This window comes from Protopterus annectens, chromosome 17.part0 (genome assembly GCF_019279795.1).
Source record: "Protopterus annectens isolate FY-2018-M chromosome 17.part0, PAN1.0, whole genome shotgun sequence".
Classification (NCBI taxonomy): Eukaryota; Metazoa; Chordata; order Ceratodontiformes; family Protopteridae; genus Protopterus; species Protopterus annectens.
In genome coordinates this window covers 365,820,976-365,835,914 of record NC_056751.1, presented here as the reverse complement: position 1 = coordinate 365,835,914, position 14,939 = coordinate 365,820,976, and the positions used below count along the sequence as shown (strand labels likewise).

The 14,939-nt window shown below is 43.0% G+C and overlaps 1 protein-coding gene across 4 annotated transcripts in view; it reads right to left on the bottom strand.

Annotated features, from left to right (window-relative positions):
- Positions 1 to 14,939, bottom strand: part of PHRF1 (PHD and ring finger domains 1) — a 1,670,136-nt gene that overhangs the window by 437,862 nt on the left and 1,217,335 nt on the right. For 2 of the 4 annotated variants that reach the window (XM_044059136.1, XM_044059135.1), the window contains exon 11: positions 9,389 to 9,646. The exons of the other annotated variants lie outside the window; for them this stretch is intronic. In XM_044059136.1, coding sequence (XP_043915071.1) covers positions 9,389 to 9,646 — 258 coding nt within the window. The remainder of the gene's footprint in view (positions 1 to 9,388; positions 9,647 to 14,939) is intronic. 4 annotated transcript variants of the gene reach the window in all.

The window sequence follows — 14,939 nt, the reverse complement described above, 5'->3', positions numbered from 1 at the left end:
GTCAATGGCCTTGGTGACTGTTTCAAAGAAATAGACCAGGTTTAAGAGGCAGGATCTGCCCTTAACAAAGCCAAACTGGGTAGGATCCAGTGTCTGTAGGTCCCCAATATCTTTATTTATGAGGTCCATGATGATCCTTTCCATAGCTTTGCAGACCAAGCTAGTCAGGCTTATGGGGCGATAATTTCCAGGATCCGTTGAGGCACCACCTTTGTGGAGAGGGACCACTGTTGCTGTACGCCACTCTTTGGGTACATATCCTGTAGTAAGGCTAAGATTGAACAGTAGTTTTATGTTTTGGTTTAGCTCTTCTTGGAGTCCATGTAGGACGCAGCCTGGGACACCATCTGGTCCCATTGATGCTGTGTTTTTTGCTTTGGAAAGGGTGGCTCTTACCTGAGCATCTGAGATGTCAGGGGGCCAGCACTCTGTTGGGACAGATATTTGCCCTTTTGGTGGGGGGGGGGGGGGGAGAAGTTTGCACTGAACCTGTCAGCTAGGATGTTGGCAATGTCTGTGGGCTCGGTGTATTTTTTGTCATTTTGGACTAATTCTGAGCATATCTGGGCATTCCCACCCAGGTTCCTAACATAACTAAAGAAAGCCTTGTGATTATGCTTAGTGTCCTGTGCAATTTTTCTCTCGAAGCTGGCCTTAGACGATTTTATGAGTGCCCGTAGTTTGCTAATACTGATCAGAGATGCCTTCCCTTTTTGGGATTTTGCTCTATCATGTAGTAGCTTCCTCCTTCTATTGTATAGTTTGTTTATGGCTGGGGTCCACCAGACAGGACGTCTGCCTTTGGAGGATTGGGTCTTGGTTTTATTTGGGACTGCATGATCCATGCATTCCTGAAGGTGTTCATAGAATGCGTTTATAAAGGATTCTGCGGTCTGGGCCGTATTTTCCACAGGCCCGGGGGCTTTGAAGGATTTCGCCTCAGTTTTGAGTAGTGTGAAATTTGCTTTAGAGAAGTTTTTCACTGTGGTTTTCTGGGCAGGGGGTGGGGTCGGGATGTGAATATCCAGTGAGATTAGTTTATGGTCTGATCTTACCAGTGAGGGATACACTTCTGGTCTGGAGCATAGGGAAGTTACTGGGACTGTTTTCTGTAGGGTTGCACTTTATCGCCTCCAGATTTGGAGGTAGAAGCACCCCATTGCTTTGACCTGTAAGCATCTTGTGCCTGGTATCTGGAACCCTTAGGGCGTCTGGATTTGCCCCTTTGAGCTCCGTCTGACACAGGAAAGGACCAATTTTTTGTAGGCCAGTGTCTACTGAATCTTGGTGGCTGCACTTGTAAGAAGTCTTTAACAGTTTGCGTATACTTTGCTTTGTCTTCCATTTTCTTTAAAACCTCTTCTGCCTTAATACCAAACAGAGTATCATGCTGTAAAGGTGCATCCAGTAATTTAGCTTTAACATGATCAGGCAAATTTTGCTCTTTTAGCCAGGCGTGCCTCCTAACCACAGATCCAGTAACTGCGGCCCTGCAGGAGGCCTCTAAGGAATCAAAACTACATTGCAAAGTATGCTTTCCAACTTGTTCAGCTGCATGCAGTAATTCCTGCAATTCTTTATTTTTTGCACATTCAGAAATAATCATTTTCTGTTTCAGCAATCCCATAACATGTTGTTGATACTTGAGCATATGAAACTGGCAGTTTAAGGCCCTGATTGCTAAGGTTGCAGATGTATAAACCTTTTTCCCCCCAGCTGTCCAGTGCCCTTGAATCTCTGTCAGAGGGGGTAGGATTTTTTGCTGTTGAGGCCTTAACTCCCTTTGAACCCTATGAAATAGTTTCAGGATCAGCAGCAGGGTTTCTAAATAAAAATTTATGAGAGTCAGGGACCCTGTAATATCTGTCAGGCTTGCTGGAAGCCAGAGTTGAGTCAGGGGTCAGGCTCGACTCCGAAAACACATCATCCACAATGTCTAAAACAGGGGGTATGGCTAAAGGCCTGTGCTGAGGGAGAAGGAGGAAATCCCCGAGCCTCTTTTTTGATTCTGAGAAATCTTGACTCTCCCAGTGAAAATGCTCCCTCAAAGTATGCAAGGTTTCTACAAATGAATAATCCTCAGGAGGTGATGCAGATGGGATAGACTCCTCTGCATCAGAATCCTCATAGGGAGGTATAGATAAATTCCTGATCAGGAGGAATCAGAAGAAATAGAAACCGGATCTGAAGATTCATAATCAATGTCTTGCCTAGGCCTCTTAGGAGGGAGTTGGGAACTCCTGATCAAGGTAATAAGGTCTTCAGCCATTTTGATCATCTGTTTTTTAGGCATAGTGGCCTGTGCACGTGGCTCATGCGTCAGTTTTTTAGCTTTAGAAGTTGCTTTTGTCTTTGGTTTTGCAGTTGTCGTCGGTTTGATATAAAAATGTTGAGGCCTGAATACACCCTCAGAAGCCGGTGCCTGCTCAGCGGCTCTGGACCCATCAGAGGGAGATCCATCCGTGGGTCCAATACTTTGAGACATGGGTCTCGGTAGGGGCCTGCGACTCGAAAGTAGCAGGTATCAGGGGCTGCAAAAGCGCCCGAGTACCGGCGAGCCGGCGATTGGCTTAGGAGAAGCTTCATCAGTTTTGGACCTCGACTGTCTCTCTCTGTCCTTTTCTTTGCGTTTTTTGTGTACTCCGGCATTCGGATTGCTACCCAACGACATTTCTGGGTAGTGAAATCTGTTTCTAAAATATTTTGAGGCAAAAATATACCGACACTTAATAGTGCGTTGGTTAAATCTAGCACAAAACAGACAGCCAGGCACGTTGTGATCAGGGCCTAGGCAAGGAATACAGTATAAATGGAAATCCTTATGAGGTATTTGTTTCCCACAAGTAATACAATTAACTTTTTCTGACATCGGTATGGAGCAAGAAAAAAGTTTCCCCAACGGGGTACTTAGCTTTAGTGAAGACTTCAGTTCTGAAACTCAAACATTTCAGGAGTCGGCCGACTGGCACTTGCAAAATACTTCTGCTTCGTGCACCGCACGGCAAGAAAGACTAAAGAAAATGGCATCGGCTGCTTATTTTATACCCCTGACGACCTGACATCATGGAAGAGGAGACAGCAACCGACACAGGACCCAAGACTTTGGAATTCAGGCCGACTGAGGGCAACCTGCCAGCAGATTACCTAAATGTGATGACTGCAACAGTGAAACACGAAGAACATCTTCTAGCTCCTTAAGATGCTCTCTCTGTAACCTGGTAAAATGGGTTAAATAGTTGAGCGAATTATGAGTAAAGGTCACTGAACTAAACATGCGCTTCCCGTACCTATCGAAGATCCTGGAGTCTTCGTTGAGAGGATGGATACACGAGGAAGACTTGGACATTTCCCTTTTGGTGGGTGCCACCACCACCAGGAACACCTTTTGTTAAAAATGACTTGTCAAGGGGGCAGAAATCATCAGCTCATCGAAGGGCGGAGACACCCAAGAGGTGGAGGGCTGAGACCAGAAAGCCTTCAGGAGAACTGACATCCTCAGTAGGGCTTTTGGACTATCAGTCACCTTTCTGCCTAAGGATTTCAAGTATCTCAGAAAATAAGATATCCTCAGAGGGGGGACTGTGGGGACCCTTCTGACTCATCTAAGTCAGTATCCGATGTTAGAGACTCCTGAGGGGAGTCAAAATGTTTCCTCTTAAACAACCTCTTCCTGGGAACCTCATCAGCAGGAGCTTCTGATGAGGTCTCTGAAGAGCAAGGGCTGCCCAATAGGGCTTCCTGAGGCTCCGGGTCTCTACGCTTGGTCAGAATGTGTGATGCAGCAGACGCAGGCGCTTTCGGGGAGGAAGAAGCCAGAACTGCGATCGAGGATGTCTTAGGAGACGTGACTCTCCTCATGGCATCGAAAGCACCTCTGCTCCATTGCGAGGGAACCGATGCATCTGAAGACACCGTCAATACCCCCGGCACAATGGGCACCAAACCAAAGGTAGGAGGCAAGCTCATCAGAGCCAAAGCCAGACAGGCAGAGTTGGAACAGACAAGTCGGTCCGACTATCCTCCCCGGACCCGAACAGAGAGTGTCGGCTCCTAGAGTTCTCGATTGGCACCGAGGACATAAGCGTGAGCGGAGCCAAAGACGCTGGAGCAGGTGTCGGCTCCGAGGGTTCCACTATCAAGAGGTCTGACTCCTCTGGCTCCTAAGGACCAGCATGGCTCGGAGGAGGAATAGATTGGGCTGGTTTAACGGTCTTCGGCTCCCAAGCCAACTGGGTCGAAGCTGATAAAATTTTTGCCAAGACCGGTGCCAATAACAGCTTCTGCACCACATGATCCAAATCCAGATCTGAAAGGCTGATAGCGGATCGAGAAGAGTGCACCAAAGGTGGTACCGACTGCAGTAACAGACACTTAGGAACTTCGGACACCGGCTCCAAGATTGAGGATGGCTCCGAAAAGTAAAGACGGTCTGTTCCGATGGCAGTCGAGCAGAAGTCAAAGATTTCTTAGATTTTTTTTTTTTAGTCCGAAGTCTTAGAAGTCTTTTAAGACTTGCTGGATCCATCATGGTCGCTCAAAGCTTTTTGAAATGACTGTTTCAACAACCCTCTGTCAATCAGTTTATGTTTCCTTTCCTGCAAGACCCTTGAGGAAAAAGAAAGGCAAATAGCACAGCTATCCTGCAAATGCAGGGCTCCTAGACAGTATACGCAATTTACGTGGCTGTCTGTAACAGACATCTTTTGGCCACACTTGGAGCACTTCTTAAAACCAGGCTTTGGATGTTTGTCTTGGTCAGCCATAATAATCCAAGAAAAATTACTGTCACCACAGAAAAAGCTGAACAGTAATTTTTCACACAAGCCTTCAAAAGCAGGCTAAGTCACACACACACAAGAGTACACGAATACAAATACAAACTGACAGAAAAAGTCTGTCTAAAGCACGCAAGAAGTTCACAGCAGACTATGCAATAAAGAAGATAGCTGCTAAGAGACACAACAAGCCTTATCTATTCTATAACAAGCTTCAAGAGTAATCAAACTACTAAGCCTTATCTAAAAAATTCTAAGGCTAAAGACACATAGCAATAACTACGAATATCTAAAAATACTTGTGAAAAAAGGTCACTGAATAAAACACACATATATATAAAGAGAAGATTTTAAACTAGGCCAAACCAAGAGACCAACTAGAAATTTTTAACACACACTAATGGGAAGGGATATAAGTAGGTAAACGCACACCAAAAGCTATAAGAGCTTTCTAAAACTCTACTAAAATACTTTAAACTATAAACTAGCAAACATTTTCTAATAATGAAAAAAGCAGTTGTACTAGCCCGAGCTAAAGCAGAACCTCTGATCTGTTGCAGCGGCAAACTAGATCTGAGGTAATTCCAGATGCATCATGGGATAGGGACTTGGCCTCGAGCTATCTTTAGACCTCGAGCTTTGCAACTGGCCATATCAGAGCCGAGGGATTGGCTCCGAACCCATCAGTAAAGAATGAATGGCGAGACTGAACAACTTCACATCAAAGACTTTCTGCACAGAAAAACTGGTTTTCAATTACTTTAAACAACTCAAACTGACAGGAAAAAAGTGTGCTCACGTTTAAAAGGACAGTTAAGTCTCATGACAGTCCTTTAAAACACAAACTCCTAGCTTAAAAATAAATTTCCTAAACAGGAAAATATAATAAAACAACAATTTGTTAACATGAAAGGCTTTCCCCCACAAGGGAACTTATCCACCCAGAAAGGAACAGCACAAGCTGACCTTTGTTCCTTGAAAGTCCAAGGCAATGTGCTCTCTTTAATGGCAGGAAAGCTCTGAAAGGCATAGCATCCAAACCTGTGATTTTAGTCAGCTTAGCTCGAGCTGACTTGTTTGGGTACACTGAAGGTGCCCTGAAACTTTGGAAGCTGGCGGACTATTCCATCCTTGGCAGGATACAACCCATTTCACTAAAGCTATTGCAGAAGTGATCAATACGACTACCATCTATCTGTTGCTTGGAATTACCATATAAAATGGCGTGTTTTATTCCCCCCATGAGCAGTGGGTCTACTCAGAGGGTGATGAGGAAGCTGGAAGCAACAAAGGGACCTTCCAGTGTGGTCAGTGCTTGCTACTTCTTTCTTCTGGCCTTCCTCAATATCTAAGGAAACCTACTCAAAAAGAACCTCTTACTGGAGCATCACAAACTAAATGACTTACCCAATGTTATCCCTGAAGGGAAAAAAAGCAAGAATCATGATATCAAGAAGACATTTATACCTCAGGCAGCCTCCTTACTCAGAAGGCAAGGCAGTTAAAACATGTCTACTACATGAAAATACACAAACGAAGCCTTCAAGAGCGATTTTCCCTACACATGACCATAGCATTAGAGAACTCTGGACAGGTTTTCCACTGCCTGGTGCACAAAAGAGGACCAAAGATGGGTGCAACAAAGAGTTCAGGGTCTTAAATTCCAAAGTGGTACAATAGAATACTCTTTTTGCTGCCGCTCTAGTGGCACAGAGGGATAAAGTCTTGACTAGGGCCCAAGTGACCTGGGTTCGATTTGCAGCTTGAGGGACTGACGGAACAGCAGAAAAGGATGGGATTTAGCATCCCTAGGCTGGAAGGAAGACTTGTAGGTATCTCCTGCAAAGATCCATGGTGGATGCTGGGGACCTCATGTTGGAAGTTGTGGTCCAAAGATGGAAGGGGTGGAGACATGTCTGATCTGCAGCAAAGGTGGGGCAATGTACCACGTGTCTACTGCATGCCTGCCTCTCAGATATAACCATGGTAGCTGTAAGGGGGGGGGGTGCTTAGGTCATAAAGGTGCAAAAAATCCCCAGCTTTAAGGAAGACAACAATGACCCTCCCCAAGGATATTCTTAACACACCTGCTGGCCCCTATGACCCAAGACCCAGGATCAATTAGCTGCTCAGGTGAGTGAAGGAGTGGCAGTTAGAGATGAGCAAGTTTGCCCTGGGTGGGAGGGTGCTCAATGATGCTCCCTAAGGGAAGGTGTGGTCCAAAGAAAGGAGATGCCCTCATATGTAGTTGAGGAGTGTGGGGAAAGGGGAGGTAGGTACAGCAAATAAATGAACTCTGTGGATGGTAACACAAACAGCCGAGCCCCCAGGACATCCTAAGGACCCACAACCAACCCCTAGCAATACCAGAGTAGTTGGGAGGGTTATAATGATGGCTGATAGACCAACTGTAGATGTGGGGCACTGGGAGCCAGTAGACTGAAGTCCGAGGGGCTCCAAAATTTTTTTAAAAAGCTCCTTGATGTCTCCAGCTCAAATCTTAGCCTTAGACCAAGGGCTGACTGCAGTGCTGGTAAACTCAGCAAAGGACATGGGATGCTGGAATAGCTGTCAGAATGACAGATGGAAAGGAAAAGGGAAAAAATACCCTCTTGCTAAAAATTTCAGAATTCTGCATTCCTTACCTTTGGGAAAAACAGAAGAGTGCTGTGGTGCCAGATACCCATACTGGAGACCACAGACCACACAGGAATTTGCCATGGGATGCTTACTAAGAACACAACCTCTATTCTATCACATGTTTAGAGGGTGTAAGCCTTTTCTGTAAGCAGGAGTAAAATCTGAATGCTTCCAGGACACAATGGCATTCTTCAGAAGAGGTTTGGAGGAGGAAAATAACCTGGAGGTCTTCGACTGCCCCCCCCCCTCCACATACACACATAATATTGTTTTTGTCCTTTTCTGTCTACACAGGATTGCAAGCCCAAGCACTTCTACAAGGAAGAGGGACAGCTACAAGGAAGGGAGATACAATTACTTTAACTGAAAGGAACAAAGTCACAAAATCCTAACTATTCTGTGCCAAGGGAAGTCAAAGAGAGGCAAACACTCTGCCACGTCTATCTACAGCAGAAGGTATTTTGAACTCACAATGCAATCAGCTGTTTGAACAGTGGGCAGGCATCAAACAGGTCAAGAGAGGACAAAGGAAGGCCTTAATCTGATGCCAGACAGTGCTCCCTAATATTACATTTTCAAATCCACAAAGGAAGAGCAAAACAGATATTAAAAATGTGCAAATACATCCAACACTGAAAGTGAAGCCATGAATCCCCAAGGGAAAGACAAACCACAGAAGTTTCCCTATCCTTAGCTAGTGAGCTTTTCTTGACCCGTAGAGAGGTGAAAGGAGTATAATCCCAAATATTGATTTTGGCTATCAAGTCTTCAATGGGGGGATTCAAGGGCTCATAACATTCAAAATAGGCAGCAGAAGTGCTACTCCAAAAACAGGCATGGGCAGGCTGGTGCTGGAAGCAAGAGGATAGATGATCAGATTAAACCACTGGCATTTATGAGTCTCTTTCATGCTCAGTAATTTACCCATAAGTATTAGAAACAGTGCAGATGCAATTCCTGGTTGTTTAGTGGTAACCACCAACACTTATAAAGTCCAAATATTCTGAGCATCAAATGTAGAAATATTTCACTGATGTACATCTGAATCAAGACCAAAAATCATTATGTTAAAGAAACGCACTGTGCAGAGGATACGCAAGTCCTCCAAGCCTGGTGCTTGATGTACCAAGCTAGAATATGCATGCACCCCCCAAAAGGTGGCATCTACAGGTTTTGATAACTATGCTACAGTTAGGATACCAGAAGAAAATCTCAACCACCACCTATTACAGAAAGTCTCTGAAGTCATATGTCAAGATTTTTAAGAAAAGCTGCATTAGAAGGCGTAGGAGTGTACTGGAGTATGTACTCCCAAGTGTTCACCCACTACAGAGGGCCCCCTTAAGAAAGACCATACTTTATTCCATACTTTATTTTCTGCTGAATTATAAAGCAGTCCTACTGCATCAGTGGGCTTCACTGCCCTACCTGGCACCCTATACAATGCAATATGGCCTACTCTAGACATTACTTGAAATTATCTAAAGGGCAGAGTAACTTTGGGAAGCAGATTTGTTTTCCCCCAGACCTTGGGCAGCGTAACAGCGAGGTCTGTTCAAATAACCTAGTACCTTTAACACCTAATTAAGTAAAAAAAAAAAAAAAAAAAAGCTGAAATGCTTAATGTACTACAATAAAACTGAAAATCAATTTTTAACCTCCTAAATCTCACACGCACACAGTCAAGAAAGAAGTTGATCCTAGGTGAGTCTTAATATTTCTAAATTATTACACTCTCCAAAAGCCACAAGGTACTGCAATTAAGAAATGGCTAGGAGTTTTAGAAATATACAGAACACATTTTAGGTGAATGTGCTTACTTGTATGAAGGTGGGCTGAAGGACAAAGAACTGGAAAAAATAACTGGGGATACAAGCTGGGGTAAAGCAAATACTAACTAGGAATGCTGCAATGAGTCCACTCTTTCAGCCAAGGGTAAGTTGTCTAGTTCTAGTACAGAACACATTGCTTACTTCTGCATTCTTTGATTTTTCCTCCAGATGCACTTCTGTGACTTTAGCTTCAAAGTCTCCTGTTGTTATAGACTGTGCTGCAGGTTCAGAAGGAACAGCCTGAAAAGCTGGCTCTGAGGTAAAGACTTGCCCTGCTACAGTTCCAACCAAAGGATGGCTGCCTTGCATTATATATTCAGCTGTGGGCTGACTAACTGGTACGCAAGATGGGAGACTTGCAGACAAAAGTGGAGCCAAAGGTACATTCTGGCTATAAACCTATCATGAAAAAAGAAAGCATTTAGTTCAAAATAACTTACTGAAAACAGAAAAGAACCTGAAAAACAAAAAACTATCATATTAGTCTAGCCTAAGCTGAAAACCAAACATATAAATAAATGCAATTAATGAAAATAAAGCATTCTGTTCATATTTCAGAGTGCAATTTTTGTTGTTAGTACTACAGATGTCAAGAACCTGGTGTGAAAGGCAAGCATCAATAACAGCTTCTTCATGTCAAATGCTTGAATCTAGGCAAAGATAGTATGCATTTCACACAATCAACTGAAGCCATAAGACTGTATTTTCACAACTGTTGAAGCGGGGAAGGCCAGAACAGACTGCAGATCTACATAAATATCAATAATCTCTCCCAAAGGGCAACAAGTCAACAGAATAGTCAAATGACATGCAGCCTGCATATTTTTCATAACGGAGGACAATGCCTGTTTTCTAAAGAATGTTTTTAATACCCTAAAGTAGGTACACACAAACCATAGTGTATTAAGTATATGTGGAAGCTTGCCTGGTGGACACAGGGTCTCCTCTGACCATTCTTTTTTTACTGTACCTTCTTCTGATCATTAGTGCTTTACAAAATATAATCTCGGGTGTAGCTGCATGAAGATTAAATAGTTTCAGTGTGCAACAGCAGCATCCACAGTCGCTACCACTGACTGCAAGAGAATAATACAAAAAAGGATGCAGTTTATTTATCACATCAAATCACAAACACCTGGGGATAATTAAGTCACCAGCTTACAAATTTTGTCAAAGGAGAGCTCTACACTAGCACAAAAATACTGGCTGTCATGCAAAAAGCAATTCTCCTATAACAAGACATGAAGCAGCAATGAGAAGTGGGGAGACAAGTGGCTGCCCTGGAAAAATGTTGATGTAACTATAAAATACCAAGTAAATTAATGCATTCAAATCAAATATGAGCAAGTTTATGCTTTCAGTCATCTTTACTACACAACTGTAGTCCAATGTGTAGCTTCACTGATGGCGTAAAGGGATAAAGCCCACACTATAGCCCAGGTGACAAGTTTGACTAGTGTCCTGGGCCTCTTGTGGGTCAGAGGCATGGTGGGTGGAGGTCACAGCAAAAAAAAAAAAGTCACGGTGGGCATGTGAGATGGCTAGAAAGTGGGCTGTTCTATAGGGTTTGCGGTAGATGCATTCTCAAGTTCTTAATGCCCAACCAGTTGAACTATATACATCAGCACAATACAAGTGATGGGTGCTGTGCTCCATACCCTCTAATGTCCTAGCAGCTTCAAGTAACTGCCAAATGTCCAAACTTCCTCCCGAAAAGTTGGGAGGCACACCCAACATTAGAACATGTCAGGGTCTGCTAGGCAGGATCAACAAAAGGATATGGGGGGCATGGGCAGAATAGCTGGGACAGCAGCATGAGGGCTAACCAGGGCCAGCAGGGGAGCAGTGTAGTACACTGTGTGAATTCTTCCCAAATCTCAACTATGCCTTGCTATCCTTTTCTATGAAAATCACAAACAGGAAGAGAGAACAGCACACCCCTGACAGATTCCTATGAATACTCTGAATATATTTTAACATTAAGAATGCAGAACTAACTCTTATGCTTCAAGTACAAGGACTGAATGGCACACAACATGGTCCTGGAATCTCATGCTACTGTAAAATATTTCACAAACCATTTCAGGGTACCTAATCATACATCTTCTCCAAGTCCACAAACACATGTGGACAGAAATGGCAAACTCTTCAAACCCCTCTGATAACCATGCAGGGGCAAAGAGTTGATCTATTGTTCCATTGCCAGAGGAGAATGCATACAGTTCTTCATGAATCAGCTCAACCATTGGACATTTTTTTCCTTTTCAGCGTCCTGTCAGACATTCCCATGGAGGTTCAGAAATGTGATCTCGCTGTAAATGGAGCACACCCACCTGTCCATTGTTTTGAAAAAGGAGACCACCATACCATTTTTTCAAATCCAGAGGGAGTTTACCTGTCTCCTACATAACACTGATAAGGCTCATTAAATAGTGAAATCCAATTAACATCCACCATCTTCAAAGCTTCAGGCCAAATCTCATCCATTCCTCCAAACTTGACATTGGGCAGCTTTTACTCACAACAGTGAGCTAGTCCACAAAAATGGATTCAGTCTCACTAGATGTTCTTATGCTGCCTCTCCAGGAAATGGTTCATTCATTGAATTCATAAGCTCCTCAAAGTGCTTCTATCACCTAATGTCGTCCTTGGTCAAAGCCAGCATTTCTCTACTTAGCTGAGAAAAGCCTGGATAATGTCCACCTATGCCTTCCAACTAAATGAATGGCTTGCCAGAAACCCTATTAAAGACATTTTCATTGGCTTCATCAAACACTTCCCACACCTGAGCCTTTGCTGCAGTAAATAAAACTTCTGCTGTCTTCTTAGCCTGCTGACATTTACTGGATAACATCTGAATTCTTCAGCAGTACTACAGTATCGACAATTTCTTTCTTTAACCTGACGCTTTCTCTCATGGCTGGTTTAAGAGTCCTCAGGTTAACTCCATGATAAACCCCACTTTTGTCAATATCTCCTTGCAGCAGCTTCAACTACTGAGTTCTTAAATATAGTCAATTTGGACTCCATGTCTTTGATTAATTCTGGGATACAGTACAAGCTCCTCTGGAGGGTTGCAACTGAACTTATCCTGTAGTGCCTGCCTGGTGCGCAAAAACATCCTAACTACATATTGGGAGTTCTGTGGGTTTGTCCAGCTGATATCCTGGCCATCTGATCCAACTCACCATCACGTGACTAATTAATAGCTTAACTATTCTTGACCAAATGTACTCAAGTATGATGATATGACTATGAAGTCCATCACTGACCACTAATCCAAAATGTTCTCCTTGGGGAATAAAGAGTTGCATCTCTCCTCCTGATTTCAAGATAATGACTTTCCACATGCACTGCAGTTATTTACTGCAAAATATGAAATAGCTGGGATGAGAATCAGCACTTCTAAATCTGATGCCATGTTTCTCTCCAGGAACAATGTGGAGTGCATTCTACAGATAAAGTTAGAAGCAACTACCACAAGTAATGGATTAAGTATCTTAATGGCTTAAGTATCTTTGCATGAATGAGTACAGAAGGTACTGCAAACTGACCAGTGAATAGGAACATAAGAGGCAGTACTGCAGGTACCATGCCTGACGGGTTGATCTTTGGTCCCAATCTTCGCCTAGCTCATCTACTTTGGTAAGTGACTGAAGAGATGAGATCACAGACAACTGTTGAAAAGCAGGATCTCATGTACAGCTGCTGGGCAAACTTTGTGATAAAAGTGAGGAGCTTGGCAGCCCAAAAGAATCTTGAAGTACAGCAACTTTCGTCAGGACTGAGAGGAGACATCTGACATGGTCTGCGCACCATGCGAGGATGCCTACCACAGGAAATGCATCAGGAATGACCCACTGAAGGAAGACCCCTGGCCAATTACATCTCCCAACTGGCTTGGGAATGCCTTGGCATAACCCAGAAGGAGCTGGAGACAGATGTGTCTAGTTTGTCCTCCTCAGCTTGCTACCACTGCAACCTTCTATGGAATATACAGTTTAGACAAAATATTAAATAAAAAAGATTTTTTGTAATAAAGAAAGCTTCTTATTCACTCTAAAATGCAAAAATTAAGGAAGACCAAAAAATTTGCAAAATACACACAATCTGATTTCAGAAAAACATTTGAGGTTGGTTTTGCTAACTCTGGTAATGAGGTGTCAGAAGTAGCAGCAGGAATCAGCAAAACCAACCTCAAAAGCTTTTCAGAAATCAGCTTGTCTGCGTTTCTTTTGCAAATTTTTAGTCACCTTCCTTTTTCTTTTTACTTTTTATAGCGACAGAATAAAAAGGAATTTTTATTTTAAAAAAAAAATCTCTTTTTACTTAAAAACTAAAAGAGGTGGGAAGTCAGCAATATGCAGGCAACACCTACACCCAGTGGGAAGCATTAATTATGCAACAGACGGTACTTCAGCACCCTGGAAAGCTCAGTGCATTGAGGAGTGTGACAGAACCACAGAGAGCTATAAAGCCACTTTTGATAAATAGCATTCTAATAATAATAAAAAAAATGGATGAAGTCCAATGTGTGTGTATGGCTAAAGTGGGAGTAGACAAAACGATAAAAGGGGCAAACATTTAACTAAAGCTCTACGGGAGACCTGCTCTTTCTGAAGTACAAGCTAAAAAAATTATAGTAGTTAACACGAGAAAGGAGCCTTTCCCTAGGACTGTTGACACTTTGGTTTATAGCAAATAATTTTCAAACTACGTGTTCACTGTAATGCAAACAGTGTCTTCAAAGAATACTCAATGAAACTTTATTTTACATATATATATATATATATATATATATATATATATATATATATATATATATATATAAAATTGTACCTCCCATGTTTGCCAGCCATCAAACAACTGCTTTGGCTGTCCACTCATTCCCCACTTGGGCAGGATTTATGGTATCCACTTGCTCTTCAATGGGGGTGAGAGATACCACAAACCATTCATTTCCCTACCGAGCAAGCATTAACAGTCACCCAGGCAGCCATAAGGGGTATTTCTTTTCATAGAAACTGAATTCATAGATTTGTAGATTAGTACTAGGCTAGCTGCCTTTCGGGGACATTTTAAGCCTAGCCAATTACTCTGTGCGAGAATCAGACCCTGCAACTTCCATCTATAAGGTAAACACTAACCATTATGCCAACCACCCACCTTTAACTTTCTTCCCCTACCAGTGATGTCAGCACCTGCATCATCTCATGAGCTATCTATACCCCACCAAAGAAGCATGCATGTTCCCACCAAGTACCCTGCAAGAGCAGTCACCAGCTTGTGTGGCCATACCCACTGCCCTTCTCAACCTGTGACCTATTTTGGGTAGTGGCCTCATGTCTTCATCCAGAAGTGACAGACCTACACTGAGTGAGCGCAATGACAATAAGTTGCTCCTCCCCACTCCCACACTGACTGTTTTAGTGTTTGAGCCACTATCTGAACTCCTTTTATCCCTCTACATCACAGCTAATATACACAGAAATTTCTGACTAGTAAAGAACTAAGGCTCAAGTTGGCATCCTTGCTAAAGGATAAAAACTGCAGTCTAAAACATGCCACATATTTCAAAACACACAGTGGTGGATTATGCTTAAGTTCTGTACATACCATAATGTTGGATCTGTGTTTTTTTCCAAGCATTTGGACCTGGGGCTCAGGCTCATTTCCTACCCATAACTTCCTC